This window comes from Dipodomys spectabilis, unplaced genomic scaffold, assembly GCF_019054845.1.
Source record: "Dipodomys spectabilis isolate Male_0828 unplaced genomic scaffold, ASM1905484v1 ptg000532l, whole genome shotgun sequence".
Lineage (NCBI taxonomy): Eukaryota > Metazoa > Chordata > Mammalia > Rodentia > Heteromyidae > Dipodomys > Dipodomys spectabilis.
In genome coordinates, this window is record NW_024871209.1 from 1,485,275 (window position 1) to 1,506,074 (window position 20,800).

The 20,800-nt window shown below is 50.1% G+C and overlaps 1 protein-coding gene across 3 annotated transcripts; it reads right to left on the reverse strand.

Moving 5' to 3' along the window:
- Positions 1–403: 403 nt before the first annotated feature.
- Positions 404–20,744, reverse strand: Zbtb49 (zinc finger and BTB domain containing 49). 3 transcript variants are annotated; one of them, XM_042670288.1, is made up of 8 exons: positions 20,699–20,744; positions 17,922–18,088; positions 15,677–16,776; positions 12,616–12,662; positions 7,218–7,291; positions 4,541–4,623; positions 4,307–4,468; positions 404–1,440 (listed from the first exon to the last, which is right to left on the reverse strand). In XM_042670288.1, exons 2-8 carry the CDS (start codon positions 18,071–18,073, stop codon positions 791–793), a joined length of 2,268 nt encoding a protein of 755 aa, XP_042526222.1. In that variant the 5' UTR covers positions 18,074–18,088; positions 20,699–20,744; the 3' UTR covers positions 404–790. The 3 variants fall into 3 exon arrangements, with proteins under 3 accessions (XP_042526222.1, XP_042526221.1, XP_042526223.1); XM_042670287.1 differs by lacking the exon at positions 20,699–20,744 and adding an exon at positions 19,748–19,791; XM_042670289.1 differs by lacking the exon at positions 20,699–20,744 and adding an exon at positions 19,647–19,674.
- Positions 20,745–20,800: the final 56 nt, after the last annotated feature.

The following is a 20,800-nucleotide window of genomic DNA, read 5'->3' on the forward strand; positions in this document are numbered from 1 at the left end:
GTCAGAAGGCTCTGGAACATTCAAGGATCATCCATGTTCTGCCGGCTTTCCACGCCTCTGGCCTCTGACCTTGCCCCGACATTCTAGCCCTGGCTGTGGACCCAGGGTTCTACCCAAGGCTCCCAGGCCTGCGGGGAGGGAGGAGGAAATGCACGGCGGGCTTCCGTGCGTTGTTAGGGCCTCGGATGACATTTATTACCCGGAGGAGGGCTGCTGGAGTCAGGCGGTGAGGCAGCCTGCCCGCGGCCGCGGGAGCGCGGCAGCCTCAGCGCTCTTCTCTGAAGTCACGCCTCATTCGCGCTTACTTCTTCACTGTCCAGAGGGGCTGAGGATCCAGCCCGAGGCCTTACACCTTATTTTTTGTAGCACTTCCAATGAATAAAAATGCCGGAGAGAACATTCATTATATAGAAAACTCATTTATTCAAATTAAATTACTGAGTTCATATCCAAATAGAATCTGTGTAAATATTTTAAAATACAAGATGGTACAAATTCCCATTTTATAAAAATGTAAAAATAATCTGTGTCTTGCGATACATACTTCTTTTAACACGACCGAGGTGTACAGTAGTTGCCACAGGACGGCCTCACACGGGCGGAAGCTGAGGGGACGCTTGGGCCCCGGGCTGCCTATGCGGGGGTCCAGCGCGCCTCTCTCCCACCCGAGCCCCGGAGCCCAGGTGACCCGTCCTCATCGGGAGGGAGATCACCGCCTCTCCAGCGGTGGGAGGAGCCCGGGCGCGGGGAGGGGGGGAGGGTCCGGGGTGGGGTAGGCGGGTGTGCCCCGTCACTGGTCCAGCTCGTTCTCGTTCTGCAGGGTCTTCATCGCCAGCCCCCAGAGCGTCATGCTGGAGAAGAACTGGCCCTCGGAGTTCCGGTAGGCCGTGGAGGCTGTGCGGCCGCCCAGCGGGTCAGTGCAGTGGTGGTCGAGCGCGGCCAGCGAGGAGCGGATCATGGCCATGCTGTCGCCCTGCAGAGGCTCGCTGCCGGCCGGGGCGTCCGCGTCTGAGTAGGTGAACGCCTGCGGCGGGCCGGGCGGCGCCTGGGGCTTTGCCAGCTTCGCGGGGTCGGCGCTCAGTTTCTGCTCACTCAAGCCGGGAGGGTGGAGCATGGAGCGTAACTTACAGCAGGAATCCGTGGCGTGGTTGGCAAACTCCGCCACGGCGTTTTCCACCGGGTGCCCGGGCAGCTTGACCGACACGGGCATCAGTGTGACGGCCACGTCCTGGGCGAAGGAGTCGGCGGGCTCGATGGCCTGGCCCAGCTCGTCCAGCACGTCCGGGCTCGAGGCGCCCGCCCGGCAGTGCATCTTCTTGTGGCGCCGGAGCACGGCGGAGCGGGTGAAGCACTTGCTGCAGACCTCGCAGGTGTACGGCTTCTCCCCGGTGTGCGTGCGCACGTGCCGGCGCAGGTCGCCCGAGCCCCCGAAGCACTTCCCTGCGCATGACAGAGGGAGGACTGAGGAGAGCCAAGCCCTGCTGTGCCTCCTGGCACAGGCTCACTTGGGGGCTCACTGCACCCAGCTGTGCCCCCCGCGGGGCACGAGTCCTCAAGAGACTCGAGTCCCCGGCCTGAGCCTGCCTGGCGGCCAGTGGGCTGCTCCCACACCCGCCCTCGCGCCTCAGTGCCGCCCGAACGCGCCCAAGCTTAACAAGGCCAAACTACACGTGCTTCTCTGTTCCAGGTGCCCGGAGCTCTCCTCCAGCGCCATCTCGGAACACCTGCTACCTAGCAACGAGTCAAGGCCTAGGAAAAAGCCTTTAGACAACCAAAAGCAGGCCGGACCACCCCACAGTGAAAGCTCCAGGCAGCTTTCCACTGGAAGCCCTGAACAGCCACTAAAGCCTCTGTTCGTGCTCACTTCCACCATGCGCTTGCTTTTTTACTCAAAGCTAGTGCTCTCCACAGTGCCACTTCCAGTTTTCTGGGGACTAATTAGAGATAAGAGTCTTAATGGACTTTCCTGCCTGGGCTGGCTTTGAACTGTGATCCTCAGATCTCAGATTCCTGAGTAGCTAGGATTACAGGCGTGAGCCACCAGTGTTGTCTTTCAAGTGGGTGTTGTGCTCTGCTTTGTGGTATTTTATAGGTTTGAAGCTTCCTAACCATTCGTAATTGTTCATTCCAGCGATTCCCACTGCTTATGACTTACTACACAGGATTTACATGAACTCCACTGACATCTTTGTCTTTCATTTTGGCTGAGACATCTCCTAACTGCGGATAGCTGGAGGTGAGCCAGCCGTTCTGAGGGACCTTGGTATGCATGAACTTCAGCCACAACCGAGTTAGGAGATGGAGGGCCTGTGCTCCGTGCCTTCATGAGCACGAGGGCACGGGTCTCACTGGGGCTGAGGAGAATCTGCACTGAGCTTCATGGGGGCGCCCCCCATCAACAAAGCCTGAATCTACAGAGGGCTGGGGCTCCCAGAACGGCGTCCCCCAAAGAAAGCTCAGGTAGCATTAGGAGCCCATCTGCATCCAGGAGGTGCAGTGTTGAAGAGTGTGAGCAGAGCCGTGAATCACCGGCAGACGGAGCAGCGCAGATCACTGCGGAGCCTGGAATGGAAGCCATGCCCACAGCACATTTGCGAAGTGAGAGATTTCAGTCACCAACAGCCGTGTCATGTGACTCCATTTACAGAAACTTCCGGACCAGGCAAATCTAAGCAGTACGGTGGGTGGGTGCTGGAAGCTGGATGTGATGAAGGCGAAGTGCTTGCTAATGAGTATGGGATCTCTTTTTTGGGGTGCCAGAAGCTCTGAAATTATACAGTAATGAGTCACACAGCTTGGCGAATGTACAAAAGCCACTATAAAAAGATGAATGTTATGGTATGGGGATGTTATCTCAACACTGTCAAAAACAGTTGAGCCTGCTGTGGGAGGTGGCAACGGCGGGGGGGGGGGGGGGGGACTCCATTAGGAGGGTGAATATCACCACACAACAATGGAACCTGCTGAAATGATAAGAAAGAGCAGATAGGAGAGTAATGGAGGGCTGAGAACCATATGCACGCATGGAAATGTCATGGTGAACCCCCTGTGCAAACTAGTGTATGTTCATATTTTTTTTTGTTTTTACAATTTTTTTTTTTGGTCAGTTGTGGGGCTTGAACTCTGGGCCTGGGCGCTGTCCCTGAACTCTTCAACTCAAGGCTAGTACTCTACCACTTGAGCCACAGTGCCACTTCTGGTTTTCTGGTGGTTTATTAGAGATAAGAGTCTCACAGACTTTCCTGCCCTGACTGGCTTTGAACCATGATTCTCAGATCTCAGCCTCCTGAGTAGCTAGGATTACAGGCGTGAGCCACCGGTGCCCGGCATGGCTGGGGAGGGTGGCATGGAGGGGTGGAGTGCTTGCCTCGTATGTGCAATCCCTGGACTCCATCCCCAGTGAACAGACCAGCAACAAAGAAAAGCCACAAAACCCTGACCCTGTCCCATAAGAGCACTCCTAGTCCTTTTATCCCCCGACTGCCCAAAGCTGACCTCTGTCCAGAGCTGACCAGCGAGCAGCTGCAAGTCCCAGCCATGAGGGAAAGGCAACTGAAATCAAGCGGCGGTTGTGTTCATTATTAAGAACGGGCATGTTCGCCCCTCGAGGCTGTGTGGCAATTTACAAGAAGAAATGTGGCGGCAGGCACGCCTGCCTCTGTATAAAAGTGGCAGGGAGATGGCATCCTGGTGCCTCGGGGCGCGCTCTGCGCTCCACCCGTGCTGGGTTCCAGTGCTCGTGGCATGCTTCTTTGCTGGCTTAGACCCTCACTGCTCAGCCTGCTCATCAGCATCCATGGGCACCCGTGCTGTCCCACGCGCCTGTGCTGGCACACGTGCCTGGGTGCCCACACCTCCTCGGCCGCTGTGCACAACCCCAGGGGTGCAGTCTCTGTATCTGTGCACATGCACCTGAGCCAGAGCAGCCAGGCCCTGCTCCCTCTCCCTTCCCAGACTGGCGCCCCACCATGGCCCTGAGAAGCCCACCCCCGGCTGCACTGCCCGCCTCCTGGGCACAGCAGGACATGGCACACAGCGGCTGCTGCACACCAGCTCTGCAGCGCCACCCACGGCCCACCCATCCCCATGGGGCCCTCACACACTGACTCTCCGAGGCGCGTGGGGCTGGGTGTGAAGGCAGGAGTGATCGCAACCATGGGAAGGGGAGGGAGAGACAGCCTCACTTCCACCTGATCTGAGCGCAGTGGGTGGGGCAGAATCAGTGACTTAGGGCTGACACGAGCAGGCGGTGGCGGGGTGGGGAGGCCCCGGGGCAGCTGCCTGGGAAGGGGTGAGGGGTGCTCACCACAGGCCGAGCAGCTGTAGGGCCGCTCCCCGGTGTGCCGCACCCGGTGCTTCACCAGCTTCCTCTGCATGTTGAAGGACTTGCCACACTCGTCGCAGGTGAACACCTTGTCAGCCGTGTGCGTCTTTTTGTGCTCCTTCAGGTTGCTGAAGTTGCTGAAGCCTAGAGAGAGCACAGCAGGTGAGCTGAGGCCGGGCCCACGCGGTGCGCGGGGCAGGCGGCGCCTGGCGTTACCTCGGCCGCAGGTGTCGCACAAGTGGGGCTTTTCTCCTGAGTGGATGATGATGTGGCGCTGTACATCCCCAGACGCTGCAAACCTGCAATGAGGCCAAAAGCTCTAGTAAGAGGCTGCAGACGCTGCCGAGAACTCCACAGCTCGGCCACAGGCGGGGGAGAGGAGCTGCTCCCCCTCCGCGGCACAACCACTCACACAGGACCCCGCGCCACCGCAAACGTGCTTTTAACATCTTCCCTCTCTTCCGGAAACCACAGGAGGTTGGTGGGGGGGGGGGGCAGTAGAGAAAATGATACAAGTGTTGGTTTTTCCTCCCTGGCCTCTCCACACACAGGGCAGGCACGAGGCGACCGAGCCTCCTCATTAGCTCAGGAGCTACCAAGACCGCAGCAGTCTCTGTTCACAGAAAATGAGGCCTGTGGTTCTGTGGTCCTTCCAGGACACCAGCAGCTCATGGGACGCACCTGAGCATGGTAGGATGGCCCAATAAGCACCCTAAAAACAGCCCGGGGTGAGTTTGACCCCCGCGTGGCAGTAAGCCCTCACAGCAGGGAAGAGCACACGTGGGAGCCCTGGAGTCTGAGAAGCCAGGATGTAGCAGGATCATAAAGGTTTCAGGGAAGAGCAGTTCCTCCTGCACCCCGAGGAGCACTCGCCCTCCGGGAGCCACAAACATCCATCCTGAAGCAGAAGAATGAAGAGAAGTGAGCGGGAGGAAGCGGCGGTCATGGAGCAGCTGCCGCAGGTCAGGGACACGCCACCGGTCTCACCCTGCCAGATGGAGAAAGCCAATGTACAGCGGTCATCAGCTCCGTCAGGAAGGGACTCCAACACAGGCCCAAGGCAGACCGTGGTGAATGACACCCCGACACAGCCAGTGGTGATGTTCTACCATCGGAGGCAGTCCATGGTGAAGTGACATCATCGGATGAAGCCCATGAACAGACACCATCAGAGGTGGTCCATGGTGAAGTGACATCACCAGAAGAAACCCAGGAAGTGACATCATTGGAAGCAGTCCATGGTGAAGTGACATAATCAGACAAAGCCCATGAACTGACACCACTGGAGGCAGACCATGCTGGTGACATCATCAGATGAAGCCTGGGAAGTGACATCATCGGAGGTGGCCCATGCTGGTGACATCATCCGACGAAGCCGTGAAGTGACATCATCAGAGGCAGCCCAAGTGATGCTATCTGAGCAGGGTGAGCAGAGGATTCTGAGCTTGCCTCAGAAAAGCAGAAAGAGGAATGTGGCTGGCTTGGCAGCTTCCATCCTGTTGTTTTCTTCCATCAGTAAAGACAGGTGCACTCCAGCACTCCTGGCCTGGACTCAGGAGACATGTCTTGCCCTGCCACGCCTAGGGTGGATGCTACAGATGGTGGGAGAACTCTGAGTCTAACTGTTCACTCACCGGTCTGACCTTGAGACTCTTCAGTATGAATGTGTCTGAGGCAGAGAACCTGGACAGTTGGTTTATTATTGTTTTTATTACGCACACATTAGTTACACAGGGGAGATTGCATTGGTACATTTCCACTCATCTTTATAATATATTCCTAGCAATTTTAGAAAATAGAACAGGTTTTCTGGTCCTATTTGCACAATTACAATCTACCTCTTTATTAGTCCAACTCCTTCCTATTACCCTACTTCCCCTCCCCCACCAAACAGAGCCTGTTCTCTTTCCCTACACTCCCACGCCCCTATTGATGAACAGCTTTCATTCATGTTGGTGTGGGGAGGGGGAGAGCTTGAATTCAGGGCCTTGCACTCATGTTCAGCTTTTTCACTCATAGCTGGTGCTCTACCACTTGAACCATACCTCTAATACAGCAATTTTGCTGGTTAATAGGAAATAAGAGCTTCACAGACTTCTTCCCAGACTGGCTTCACAACTAGATCCTCAGATCACAGCCTCTTGAGTAGCTAGGATTACAGGTGGGAGCCATCTGCAAGGGCTTCACTGAAGCCTTTAACAGTGGCTGCACATGCTTACAATGTTTTTCCTAGAGATCCACCAGCACAGCGCTGAGCATGGGCAAGCATGGCAATTGAAGGAATGAACAAGACAGGTTTCAGATACAGCTGGTGACCTGGTCTTGGGTGCCTGTGGTCTAACACAGTGCCTACACAGTGTGGTGCCCAGCCTCAGACACCCAACCAAGTAAGGGCCGGTACAGGAGGGCCCTGGCAAAGGAGGCACGGGCCATGCCACACCACACTGTACAGGGGTCAACTGCCACACAGCTCACACACCTCAAGAAGCAGATTCTACGGTGCCAGGTCAACTCTCACATACTGGATTGAAACGCAGGCACCAAGGACGTGGGCTTTGCTCCGTGCCAGGAGCTCACAGCCTGTCTGGAAATCATGGCTCAGGCACGTCAGTCACCTCCTGAGGTCTAGTCGCTCAGGCTGCACATGCCATTCCCCTCCAAGACACTCCCCGCCTTGGGGCAGCTACCTACTCCATGGGCGTTTGGACTCAGCATAACACTGTTTTGTATAAGCCCCATTCCCTCCCTAAGCTTCCTCCTAACTCTCTTGTGGGTCGTGCGAGAGGGTGTGGATGCACCTTCGCTCCGTATTGGCTAATGGTGGCAGAACATTGGACAGACAGGCAGACCACAGAGGTCTGTCAATGCATGGCAGCCCAAACCCAGCACTGACCTCTTTCCACAGATCTCGCAGATGTATGGCTTTTCACCAGAATGTCGACGTAAGTGAGTCTGCAAGTTACCTGCCTGAAAAAACAGGAAAAGAGAAGCACACAGATAATGAAAGGGGGTGGATTTGGTTCTATGAAGTTATACTGATTCAAAAGGAAAACGGACAGATTTTAGATGAAGGCCACAGAGTGCAGGCCTAAAGAGGCCGGCTGAGGACAGCTAGCCCACCTCGGCCAGCCTCCGCTGCACAGAGCCCTGGCTGGGGCCTCACCCACATGGGTCACTCCATGGCCCCTTCCTTGAAAATGGGCCCAGCACCCTGGCGAGGGGGTGTCTGTCCTCAGGCCTGTATTTTAAACAGACTATGATATCTTCATTTGGGTATCTATATACAACATCATTTGGAAAAATAAGAAGCACTTGGTACATGTTTTGGTTTTGTTTTTTCTGAAAAGCACGCTGTTGGGGCTGGGAAGGTGGCTCAGTGGTAGAGTGCTTGCCTTGCACGCATGAGGCCCTGTGATCGATTCCTCAGCACCACATAAGCAGAAAAAGTCGAAGTGGTGCTGTGGCTCAAGTGGTAGAGCGCTAGCCTTGAGCTGAAGAGCAAGGGACAGTGCCCAGGCCCAGAGTTCAGGCTCCACGACTGACAAAATAAAAAAAAGTAAAATAAAAAGCACGCTATGTTCACAGAAGGGAGAACTTTTCCACAAAGCGTTGCCCTGACATTGCAGGTTGCTTCTGCCCAGCAGGCTTGTCATTTTTACCTCTCTACAAGATGCAACTCAGAAGAAGCACAGTAGTGTTTGAGGGCTTTTGTGTTTACTTGGTCAAACTAGCAGGCTTTGCAAAAAATAACACTGAAATAGAGAACACCAAATTGATGCCATGTTTTGTTCAATAGGAAATCAGTATTCAAATCACCTCAGTTGTGGTGGAATTACACTGGAAATGCCTCCAATACTTAGAAAGCTACTTAGTAGGATTTGGAGATGAAACTTTCCATTGACACAGTTTAAGCCTCAAGCTGTCATTTTCCTCATTTAAGTTCTTACAGTTTTCTGTTGCCCCAAACAAAAATAAACTAATACGCTCAAGGGCAATAATGTACAGATGTAAGCACAACAGAGCCAAGCATAAGAATGAACAACATCCAACGAAACACCCGGCTTTAAAATCGCAAAACAGCAGTGAAGGCAGGGACAGATTTGGTTACAGGCCCAAGAAGAATCTGATGTTCACCTGTGAGCAGAAACAATATTGTCTGATTATGTCATGTGGGGGTTGTGATGTCTATCAGGCCTGGGAAATACAGCTAGACACTATGTTTAAGATATTGTGAATCCAGATTAGAGAAAACTTAGGTTCATTTTCAATAACCACAGGAAGAATTTGCCAAGGCTTTGGGTGATACCGGCTTTTAACAGAATGATCACTGATAATGACAAAATGACAATCAACATCAATGGCAGTATCTACTTGTAGGGATTCGAATCTAGCCCTCAGATGTCACAGGCGATTGCTGCTTTTTGTTTTCTAGATAAGGAAAGTGGTTACCCCGCAGTGGTCAAGCTAGAGGTTAGTGTTGTTCTGTGGTGCTGGCGTCTTCTTTACTGTGACTAGACCAATATATTTTGAATACCCAAGACCACAGCTGCTCTGTCACCCCAGACAGGGCTTCCAGGAGTCAGGATGGCACACCGTGTTTCAAGTTAGTTACTCTCAAATTTCCAAAACACCAATCAGTGAAGCAGTAAGTAGCAGCATCTGTGCAACTATGCCCTCCTGCTCTAGGAGGGTCTGTGAATCATGTGTCATAATTAACAGGCAGTCTGAGTCAATTATCAAGGCTGCATTTTTTCCTTTTTAAAAAAGGCATTATTTAACTGCGTATCAGTGGCTCATGCCTGTAATCCTAGCTACTCAGGAGGCTAAGATCTGAGGATCATGGTTTGAAACTTGCCCAGGCAGGAAAGTCCATGAGACTTTTGTGTCTCATAAACTACTCAAGAGAAAGCTGGAAGTGGGGCTGTGACTCAAGGGGTAGCCCTGAGCAAAAGAAACTTAGGGATAGCACGCAGCTAAATTCAAGCTCCAGGAGAGGCAAAAAAAGGGGGGGGGGCATTGTTTTTCAGAGCAAATATAAACAGCTTTCTACTTAAGAGTTTAATAAGCACCAGTGAAACTTTAACATATTTCTTTACCGGTTTCATACTGGAAAGATACAATCCGAATAATCAGTATTCTCTTCAGCTACAGAAACTTGTATAAGAATGGATTAAGTAAACTCATAGAATGATTCAGGTTGAAAAAAAATCCACAATATGTGCAAATAATTTATAGCAAAGCTCAGGAATGGAGCATTAGCTGGAGTTTCTAGTTTAGTAAACTTCTGCCAAGCTCTGGTACCAGTGACAGACCACATCTCAAAAACCGTCTAGAGTTACATGCATAGGACTTCATCTCAGTGGTAACAGCTGTACCCATCACTTACCAATAGCTTCCTCTGTGTACAGCTGTCTGCAGGGCTGCACAAGGTATTTAACTTGCCACTGCTGCCTCTGTGCCTCACAATATAGTGCTACCCCTAAGAGAGGACTCTGGGAGGAAAGAAATTGACCTCTGCCCTAAGACAGGAGACTGAATGTGCTAAGTTGGGTATATGTGTTGATGTGAAAGCTTGTGCTCCTAAAACTTGGCTAAAGATATTAGCGGATAAAGGATTTAGATTAGGTAAATACTGTTTTAAATTAAGATTGGAATGTTTAGTGGAAAAACTCTGTGGAGAAAAGAGCCATCTGAGCTGGATAATCTTTGCAATATACTTTCTGATAAGGACTTGAACATCAGTACTTAACCATGAACAAACCCAGTCTCTGTTCCTGGTCATGAGCACTCACAATGGTAGCTGAGTGTTACATAAAAAAATCCAGAAAACCCCAGACTAGAAACAAAAGGGATCTTAGATCTTCAGTCCTTCTAGCTTAGGACTTTCAAGACTTGAGGGATGGGGGAACAGAGAAGATGACAGATCGGAAGCACCGACTGTTTGTGACTCAAGTGAGGCCAGAGCTAACTATGCACAGGAAGATCACCTGGGAGGACAGAGCTGACCACGCACAGGAAGATCCCTCAGGAGGACAGAGCTGACCACACACAGGAAGATCACCTGGGAGGACAGAGCTGACCACACACAGGAAGACCAGGGAAGACAGAGCTGACCATGCACAGGAAGATCACTCAGGAGGACAGAGCTGACCACACACAGGAAGATCACCTGGGAGGACAGAGCTGACCACACACAGGAAGACCAGGGAGGACAGAGCTGACCACGCACAGGAAGATCACTCAGGAGGACAGAGCTGACCACACACAGGAAGACCACCTGGGAGGACAGAGCTGACCACACACAGGAAGACCACCTGGGAGGACAGAGCTGATCACACACAGGAAGACCAGGGAGGACAGAGCTGACCACATACAGGAAGACCAGGGAGGACAGAGCTGACCACGCACAGGAAGATCACTCAGGAGGACAGAGCTGACCACGCACAGGAAGATCCCTCAGGAGGACAGAGTTGACCACACACAGGAAGATCACCTGGGAGGACAGAGCTGACCACACACAGGAAGACCAGGGAGGACAGAGCTGACCATGCACAGGAAGATCACTCAGGAGGACAGAGCTGACCACGCACAGGAAGATCACTCAGGAGGACAGAGCTGACCACACACAGGAAGATCACCTGGGAGGACAGAGCTGACCACACACAGGAAGACCAGGGAGGACAGAGCTGACCACGCACAGGAAGATCACTCAGGAGGACAGAGCTGACCACACACAGGAAGACCACCTGGGAGGACAGAGCTGACCACACACAGGAAGACCAGGGAGGACAGAGCTGACCATGCACAGGAAGATCACTCAGGAGGACAGAGCTGACCACGCACAGGAAGATCACTCAGGAGGACAGAGCTGACCACACACAGGAAGACCACCTGGGAGGACAGAGCTGACCACACACAGGAAGATCACCTGGGAGGACAGAGCTGACCACACACAGGAAGATCACCTGGGAGGACAGAGCTGACCACACACAGGAAGATCAGGGAGAACAGAGCTGACCACATACAGGAAGACCAGGGAGGACAGAGCTGACCACACACAGGATGACCACCTGGGAGGACAGAGCTGACCACACACAGGATGACCACTTGGGAGGACAGAGGTGATCACGCACAGGAAGGTCACCTGGGAGGACAGAGCTGACCACACACAGGAAGAATGAGAGAACCTGAATGTCAACCATAGGTTCAGGTGGGTGAAAGATAAACCTTCCATGGTGTAAGAATACTGGAGGAGCAAACAACAAGACTGTGTGCACCACACTCCACACAGCCTACCTTCCCAGCATGACCTCACCAAGGTCCCCACTCCCTGGTGGGGATCAGTCCAAAGCCATTTCCACACAAGGCCACAACAGATCTGTCACAATGTAGGGCAGCAGTGCCAGCACTGTTCCCTGCAGAACCCATCCTCCAGCCCCAGGAGGAAGCTAGGGCCCTGCACAGGACCATGTACAGAAGAACCTTTATTTCAGACAGAAAAGTATGTACCTACCAGGAGCCAGTGGCTCATGCCTGTAATTCTAGCTACCCAGGAGGCTGAGATCTGAGGACTGAAGTTCAAAGCTGGCCCAGGCAGAAAAGTCCCCATGAGACTCTTATCTACAATAAACCACTCAAAAACTGGAAATAGAGCTGTGGCTCAAAGTGATAGAGTGCTAGCCTTGAGCAAAAGAGCTCTGGGACAGCACCCAGGACCCAGACCCAGGCCCAGACCCAGGACTAGAGTTCAAGCCCCCACAACTGACCAAAAAAAAAAAAAAAAAGAAAGAAAAGCAGGTGCCCACAGCCAGACAAAGACATTAGAAGATTTCTTAGACTATTACAGCTCTAAGTTTGTGTCCAATGCCTAGTAAGGGCCCTGAATGAACAAATCTTTGCTGAGTTCAAATGATGTCCAGAATTGGACAGCAATGTAAGTAGACAATAAGAGTCAGAAGATGCTTCGTTTTGCTCTAGCCAGAACCATCTGCTGCCTCAGGCAAGTCACTGAGTACTGAGCTTTGTGCACCAAAGTCAGGACACATAAGTCTGGTCCCATCCTGACTTGGAAAAAGAAAAGGTATAGCGAGCAGCTGCACATGTGACAAGTATTTCCCTGCTCTCCAAGGAACTAGAAAGTATTCTTAGGAATGGCTTCCTGATTCAGTCTGAAGTCTTTAAGTATCACCAGGGGCTCCTCTCTTAAGTATAAAAGTGTCTCTTATTTACAATACAAGTAAACACTGGGGATCAGGTTTCCAATTATTAACAGTAAAGAAGAGTATTCCCACCTGAGAGAAATGTTTCCCACAAATGTTACATTCAAAAGGTTTCTCACCTAAAACAAAGCAAAACAGAACAGAACAATTTGTAAAATCCATACTAATATTTACACATTAATTTTCATTTTAAATGTTCAGATGCTACCTGTGTCCTCTTTCAAAATAGAACTTTATCCTGAGGTAGGACAATAAGAATCAATCTCTTTGTCCTTATTCTTATCCCCCATCCGAGATGCTACAGATATGATCAAAGTCTTTTTTCCTCTAAAATCAAACTGTTCTCTGGATAAAGACCTACAGTGAAAGCAAACCTATTTATCTGTGGTTGAAGACTACCAGAGTTCTCCTTCAGCTGAAAATCAAATGGGCAAATGTGTGGCACACCACATGACCCTGTTCACCTGCTGTTTGATCTGAGTCTGCTTCACCATGGAGCTCTAACAGATCCACACCATATGAGATGTGTCCAGGGACACACACACACAGTGCATTTTGCATCAAGCCACACCCAGAACAGCTGTGGCTTCTTGTAGTGGCACTCTAGTTTGTCGCAAAGTTCAATACTTTAGGTACTAGAAATTCAAGGGACTAAGAAAAACACAAGGAAATCTCCCTTTCTCCTGTGAGTGTGTGCCAATCAAGGAAGGGTTTTTTCTTGTCCTATAAAGTACATGTTGAGGTACCGGCTTTAGTCTACCCAACCCGGGTAGACACAAGAAACCACAGAACATTTGTTTGCCCTGCCCCAACAGATCCACTGGCTTTGCTAAGATCCTTAAAAAAAAAAACAAAAAACAACACTCAGCCAAGTGCCAGTGGCTCACGCCTGTAATTCTAGGTAGTCAGGAGGCTGAGATTGTGAGTCTCTTATCTCTTATCCAATAAACTACTAAGGAAAAGCATGAAGTGGCACTGTGGCTCCAGTGGTAAGAGCCCTAGCCTTGAGTCAAAGAAACTCAGGGACAGTACCCAGGCCCAGAAATCAGGCCCCAAGAATAGAAGGAAAAAGAAAAAAACAATACTCTTCCCCTCACCATCTTCATGGTAGTGCTAGCTACCACAAAGAAACCAGCTTGTTTTTCAAGTCTTACATTTTTTCTTTTTTACCAAAAATGTCTCCTAACTCCCCTGGCCCTGAGTGATTATAAGCACGCTAAGCCTCTATTTTGTCAGAAATTATTGGGCTAATAGATGGTAAGTTATAGACGTGAGGGTCACCAGTCACCAAGACTGAAGAGCTTTGTTCTCTGTGGGCTGAATCCATCAATGTGTGCCACATTAGAAATGGAAACAGTATTTTTAGGACATGAGTCCACATCACTCACTCCAGGTGACAAGGTCAGCACCCACCATGCAGCCACTGCGCACACGAGGAGGAAAGCCAAGTCCTGCCATGCACTGCTGGCACAGCTCAGCCTCACAGATCCCTAAGGGTCCCCAGATCACACCGGGTGCTGTGCTCATTGTCTCTGTCATGATGGTTCTTGTCACTCAGAGAGGTTCTACCAGAATCAGACATTTAATTTTGTTTCTTTAAAGTTAATGAGTGTAAGGTAATTATAGACGGGCATCAGTGGCTCATGCCTGTAATTCTAGCTATTCAGGAGGCTGAGATCTGAGGATCACAGTTCAAAGTCAGCCTGGGCAGGAAACTCTGTGAGATCTTATCTCGAATAAACTACAAGAAAACTGGAAGTGGTGCTGTGGCTCAAGTGGTTAGAGTACTCGCCTTGAGCTGAAGAGCTGAGGGATAGTGCCCAGGCTCAGGTTCAAGCCCCACGACCAACCAAAAGAAAAAAAAAGTAATTTAAGTAAACAGCATAATATAAACTAGTTTTCAGGGCAAATTCAGTCTATGATGTCTTCAGATGGAGTAACTTTATACTACTAGTTAAAACTTTTACAAAGGGCTTTCACAATGATTAATCAGTCTCCAACAATGCAAATGGGGTAGAATCTAAATTGTGACAATGAACGCAATTCTGTAAACACTGTAAGTGTCATTCTGGAAGCATCTTGTGGCATGCTATCTTTCAAGACGATGAGATAACTGTCATTAAGTTGTAATGTGTTATTTTTTGTTCTTGAGCTAAGGTCACTGTATCCACTCCAAGGCTGGTTTCAAACTCATTCTCCTACCTCAGCTTCCCAGTGTTTAGTTTCAGGAAGGAAAGTAACATATAGGCGTAGTGATATGTATATATGTAAGTGTGTATGTATAATACCTTAAAATAACTGTTTAGCAATGGGAAACTGTATGAATTAAAATAGTAATAACCCCTTGAAAATTCATTCTAAAACAGGAGAATGTTCCATTTGAAAAGATCAAATATTTAAAAGTAGAGTGTAAATTTACCTCCTGATTCCCAAATCACTATTTTTCAAATCAGATATATTCAAATTACTTGAGAGAACTTTTAGAATGAGCTATCTATATTTTCAGTGACATAGTTTACAAAATAAGCTCAATCTAATTCTAAAGAAATAATATAGCTTATGAGCTTTATAGTTAAAAGTTTTGAGTGAGTCAAAATATGTGCTTCTTAAGAGATGAACAGTTTACCAAAAACTTAACTAAAATCAAAATTAAAAGTTGCTGGTTTGCCTGGTACCAGTGGCTCACACCTGTAATCCTAGCTACTCAGGAGGCTGAGCTCTGAGGACTGCAGTTCAAAGCCAGCCCAGGCTGGAAATCCATGAGACTCTTATCTCCAACTAACCAGCAAAAAGCCAGCAGTGGAGCTGTGGCTCAAGTGATAGAGTATTAGCCTTAAGCAAAAATGCTTAGGGACAGTGTATAGGGCCTGAGTTCAATCCCAGGACAGGCACAGAAAAGAAAAAAAAAAAGAAAGTTTGTCATCTTTTTGAAATAGCTCTATAAAACTACTGAACTTCAGGATACACCACAAAAATTGACCAAAAAAGAGAAAAAGAAACAAACAACTAGTGTCCTCGATTCTGTTAAGAACACCAGGACGAGTCAAGAAAGAGCAGAGCTTCTCAGAGAAACGAGGACAGCAGGGTGTGAGGTCTGGCAGCTCCTTCCTGGCCCGCGCACTTGTCAGTGTACCTGTATGAGAACGTTTGTGCAGCTCCAAATTGCTTGGATGTTTAAAGGGTTTCCCACACAGTTCACACGCATACTGTCTCTGGCACTGAAGGGCCTGGGACTGCTCCTCCAGGGCGGCCGGGGCCTCGGGCCTCTCCATCCCACCGATGCCACAATTCAAGTCCTCAGAGGCTAGTTCTCCGAGTTCTTTTGCTTCAGTGCGTGGGCTGTGAGCTTTCTCTCCCTGGTCTTCACTAGCAGGTTCTACCCTCTTTGCCAAGCCATCATCTGAGCTGGGGTCCATTGCTGGCTCAACTGATTTCTGTGCCTTGAGGAAATTGAGCTTCTTCAGGTGAACAGCCTTTTTAAGCCTCATCTGCCTGGTGGGCGGCTGGCAGGGGGCATCTGACTCAGGGTCTGGGGCAGAGTCACTGAGCGGTGGGGCCAGGAAGGTGGAGGGCAGGTCCTCTGAAGTCTCCAGTAGACATTCGGGATGACTGACTGCACACGGCTGCGTTTCCACGGCTGCCAGATCTGCGGAGGCGCTGAAGGCGAAGGGCTGCTCAGCCACCCGCTCCTGGCTGGGACAAGCGGCCTGTTTGTAGTACTGCTTGCTGTACAAGTCTCGCAGTTTGTAATAGTAATTGGGCTGCTTGCAAGGCGGCTCTGCGCAGCTGCCGTCTAGAGCCTCTGGGGCTTGCTTTGACATTTCCCCTGTGGAATGATGGAGACTGTCGGACGGAGCATGGGAATGCGACCCATCCAGAACCTTCCCAGGTTGGGCCTCTGCTGAACAGTCCTGCAGTAAGTGAGGAGGGAAGTGTTCGCTCATGACACAGGCAGCATCTGGGGTGAGCGCCCCTTGCAGGGAGAAGGTCCCAGCGCAGGGCAGGCCAGGAGGCTGGTCCACAGGGCTGGACTTCAGAAACGTGTGACACAGGTTCAGCACATTCTGAACCTGCAGACACTGTGCCGTGTCCAACATCACTTGTATATTATCCTGGTTAAGATCCAGGTGGGACGTGTACATGAAGTCCAGGATCTGCCCTATGCCGCTGACGTTTTTAACATCCAAGTGGAAAACATCATTCTTCTGGCTTGAGGAATTCTGAAAGAGGCTCCTGACAGGAGAAAGCATAGTCAGTGATGGTGTGAACAACGTTTTCTTTTGAGTTACACACATATGAATATTGAAAACTGCTATCTTCCTATGAATGCCAAGACACTTATTCCAGAGACTCCTGTTCAAACCTAACTAGAAATTTCACTTGTGAACTACATCTAACTGTAACAACAGTTAATACGCTGAAACATGACTGCTTGCTGTTATTCAGTGTTTATATATAAATCTATCGCATAAGCAAAAATGATTACAAGATAACTGAGTTCAAACTGAAGGTTTGAAAATATCCAAATGGGACACAAAAACTAAATGCCTTTAAAAAAAAAAAAAGAAAATATCAGATAGGATGCTTTCCCTACTAGTTTCTTTTTTCTTTTGTTTGTCGGTCGTGAGGCTTGAACTCTGGACTTGGGCGCTGTTCCTCAGCACTTCAGCTCATGGCAAGTGCTCTACCGCTTGAGACACAGCGCCACTTCCGGTGTTTTAGTGGTTTATTGGAGATAAGAGGCTCACAGACTTTCCTGCCCAGGCTGGCTTTGAACCTCAATCCTCAGATCTCAGCCTCCTGAGTAGCTAGGATAAAAGGTGTGAGCCACCAGCACCCAGCTCCTACTAATTTCTTTTTTTTTTTTTTTTTGGGGGGGGGGGGGGTCCGGTTGTGGGACCTGAACTCTGGGCCTGGGCGCTGTCCCTCAGCTCTTCAGCTCAAGGCTAGCACTCTACCACTTGAGCCACAGTGCCACTTCTGGCTTTTTTTCTTTTTGCTTATGTGGTGCTGGGGAATCAAACCCAGGGCCTCATGCATGCAAGGCAAGCGCTCTACCACTGAGCCACCTTCCCAGCTCCTCCTACTAATGTCTTATTGCAGAAAAATTCAATTTCTTATTTACTTTATCCTGAAAGGAAAATCAAAATATAGAGTGCTGAAAATACATAGAATTAAAATTCAAGACAAACTTGCAAAAAGTATTCCATCATTCCTCATACATCATAGTCTTTTTTGGCTAAAACAAAAGCAGTACTATTAAACTGAAAATCAAAATAAGAAACACCACAGTCCCTATGTCTGTTTAAATGAAGGATAGCAAAATCCTTGAATAACAAGTGGCCCCCTGCAGGTGGAAGAGGCAGTGGTAAACGCACCGGAAATACTGGCTGAAGGCCGCCAGCACATTCTTATGGGCTTTGAAGCAGACTCCTCTCACCACCAGCATGCAGTCACAGAGCAGGCCTTGGATCCGCTGCTCGTGCAATTGCTGCAGGAGGTGGCAGCTGTGGGTAGCAACAGGGTCCATGCTTGACCATGAGACCTAGAGGAGAGAACGCAGGTAAGGGACATTCATGGGTACCACAGGGACAGAAGGACTGAAAGCCACCAAGTGCCCTTTGCTTCCCTGTCAAGTGATCTATTCTCTGGTCACTCCTGTAAAACTGTGTGGCAGCAACTAGACCCTGCAGATTGGCAGACCTATCTGCATGGTGAAAGGTGAAGTGCTTTTTGCTCACCATCCACACGGTACCACGGCCGTGTGCACTCATGGAGTTCTTGAAATGCTGTCAATTTATATTTAAATGGCCACTGAATTTGACAGAGCAATCTAGAATAGGACCGTGACCGGATACATTAATTTCTCAGTCTATTTAGAAATATGCCAATTTAAAATATGCCAAGTTAAAAAGGATACATATCTATAAACACATACAAAGTTTTTAAAAAGCCAACTAATTAAGTGCAAGCCTGTACTTGCTTAACAACTACACAGAGGTCATTGAATCAGAAAGATGCTGGAGAAATAAGAAACCTATTTGGGGAGAAAAGCCACAAGTCAAAGTAACTCCTACCAAGGAAGCTTCACAGAGGGGTGTGCCCCTCACTGGGCACAAGGGACTCTGATATCTAGAAGCTCAATCTAGAAGGCAGCAGTTTATGGAAGAAGCTGTGGGAAGAAATAAAACCAGACTGGGACAAACTGCGGGGAATGTCGGTCTGCTACACTGAAATACTAAGAAGTCATCATGGGTTTTCGTTGATCATATGACCAGTGCACAAGCAGCACCAAAAAAATCACTACTCACAAAGCCACCACTCACAAGCTTCTTTTTCTTAGAACTGAGACTGAACTCAGGGCTTCTCACTAGACAGCACTCTACCACGTGAGGTCTGCCCACCCCTAACCTAAAATGCTTTGCATGGCCCCTGCTTCCTTCCCATCATTTCCTTCAGTTATTCCCTGTTATGAGGTTTGGATATGAAGTGCCCCTCAAAGGTTGATAAACAGAAGGTTTTGTCTTTAGTGCTGCAGTGTTCAAGGGTAGTCTTGAGAGCTGAGTGGATCATGGGTCTCTGACATCAATGGGTTATTGATGACATCATAGCTAGGGGGACGATTGTGAGTGAAGCCTAATTGGAGGAAGTTAGGCCTTGGAGACACACCTTTGAAGAGTCCTCCTTCCCTCCATCCCTTCCTCTCCTTCCTTCCTGCCATGAGATGAGTAGCTTCCTCTGCCACACATTCCCACTGCCACCAGTCTTGGCATTGTCTCAGGCCCAAAAAGGATGGATGGAGCCAACCATACACTGAAACCTCTGGAAAGTAACCCATGTAAACCTTTCTTCCTCTTGTTTCAGGGATTCTTTTGTGATGAAAAGCTGAGTGGCATATTTCCATATGTGCCAGGCTAGATGAACTACCTGTGGCTCCCCAGACATGCTATGTCTAGGCTAGCGGGCTGGGGCCTCAATTGATCATTAGCTACAGGACTTTGGTCTACTGCTGCCACCCTACCTCAAAGATTCACAGCCTCCCAGGTAAACCTGGAGAACAAAATTCTGGATTCCTGCAGCCTTGACCTGCCAGCCTCACTCACCCTTTCTGAGTTTTCAAGGTGATCAAATGAAAATGTAGGTGAGCACAAACAAGAATGGGATGTATGAATGTGCCCTGCGCACAGAAATATCAGGAACATACTGCTTTTTGATCTTTCGGCCATTCTGTCACTCCTGTTGCAAAGACTTGTGAGCTCCTTCACAGAATGGGACTGCATGAGAGGATCGGGCCTTAAAAGAGGTGATTAAGATAAAATGAGGTCCGATTCCGATTCCAATCTGACTGACATCCTCTAGGATGAGATATGGATACAAATACACCAAAGTGTAATTGCACAATGGACCAGCCAGAAGAAGGCCATTTGCAACGAGGGTGGCGGTTTTCAGAAGCAAGTCAGCTGTAAAAGGCATTATTAACCTTGGGTCTTCCAGCCTCCCAGGTTGTAAGGAAACAGATGTCTGCGGTCTAAGCCACCTGGGTCTGCTGTGTACTGTAAGTTCAGTCTGCACGTACCTGCAATTCCATACCTGTCTCTCACCTTCCTACCATGCACAGTCACCTATCCTGGAGTTGATTCTCGCAGTCCCCTCTTCACCCATTCAACTTATCTAACTGACCTCCCCTGGTACATCGGATTCTGGAAGGGCTAGGACCTTCTAAGGTTCACTGAGCGCTTACTAAGTGGCAGGCCCTGGATGAGTCCTTTGACCCGCACCCGCTCTTGATGAAACCCTTCCAGATCCCAACAACAGAGGGACTGCTATAATGTCCGTTTTACAGTTGGGAAACTGAGGCACAGGAGGATCCTACTTAGCCAGGAGGCCCGGCTAGGCGGCCACCTCGGGGGTCTCAAACACCGCCCCTCCTGCGGCGTGGTGCGGGGACCAAGCAGCCCAGGGCTAGGGCTGGCAGGGCCTGGAGAGGAGCGGCAGGCCCGGTCCCGGGCCTCGGGCCTCGGTGTGCCCCGGTGCCGGCCTAGGGCACATGGGCGCCGGTGCTCCCCGCGTCACGCCGGGGTGAAGAACGCCCCGGGCCGCGCCACCCGCGCCGGCCCCGCCCGTCCTCCGTCTGCACGGCCGACGGCTAGCTTACCCCGGGAGTCCGCGCCGCTCCCCGCCCCGCCGCTGCCGGCCCCGAGGTCCTCAGCGCCGCCGAGCGCCGGGCCCCACAGGCCGCGGAACCATCTCGACCACG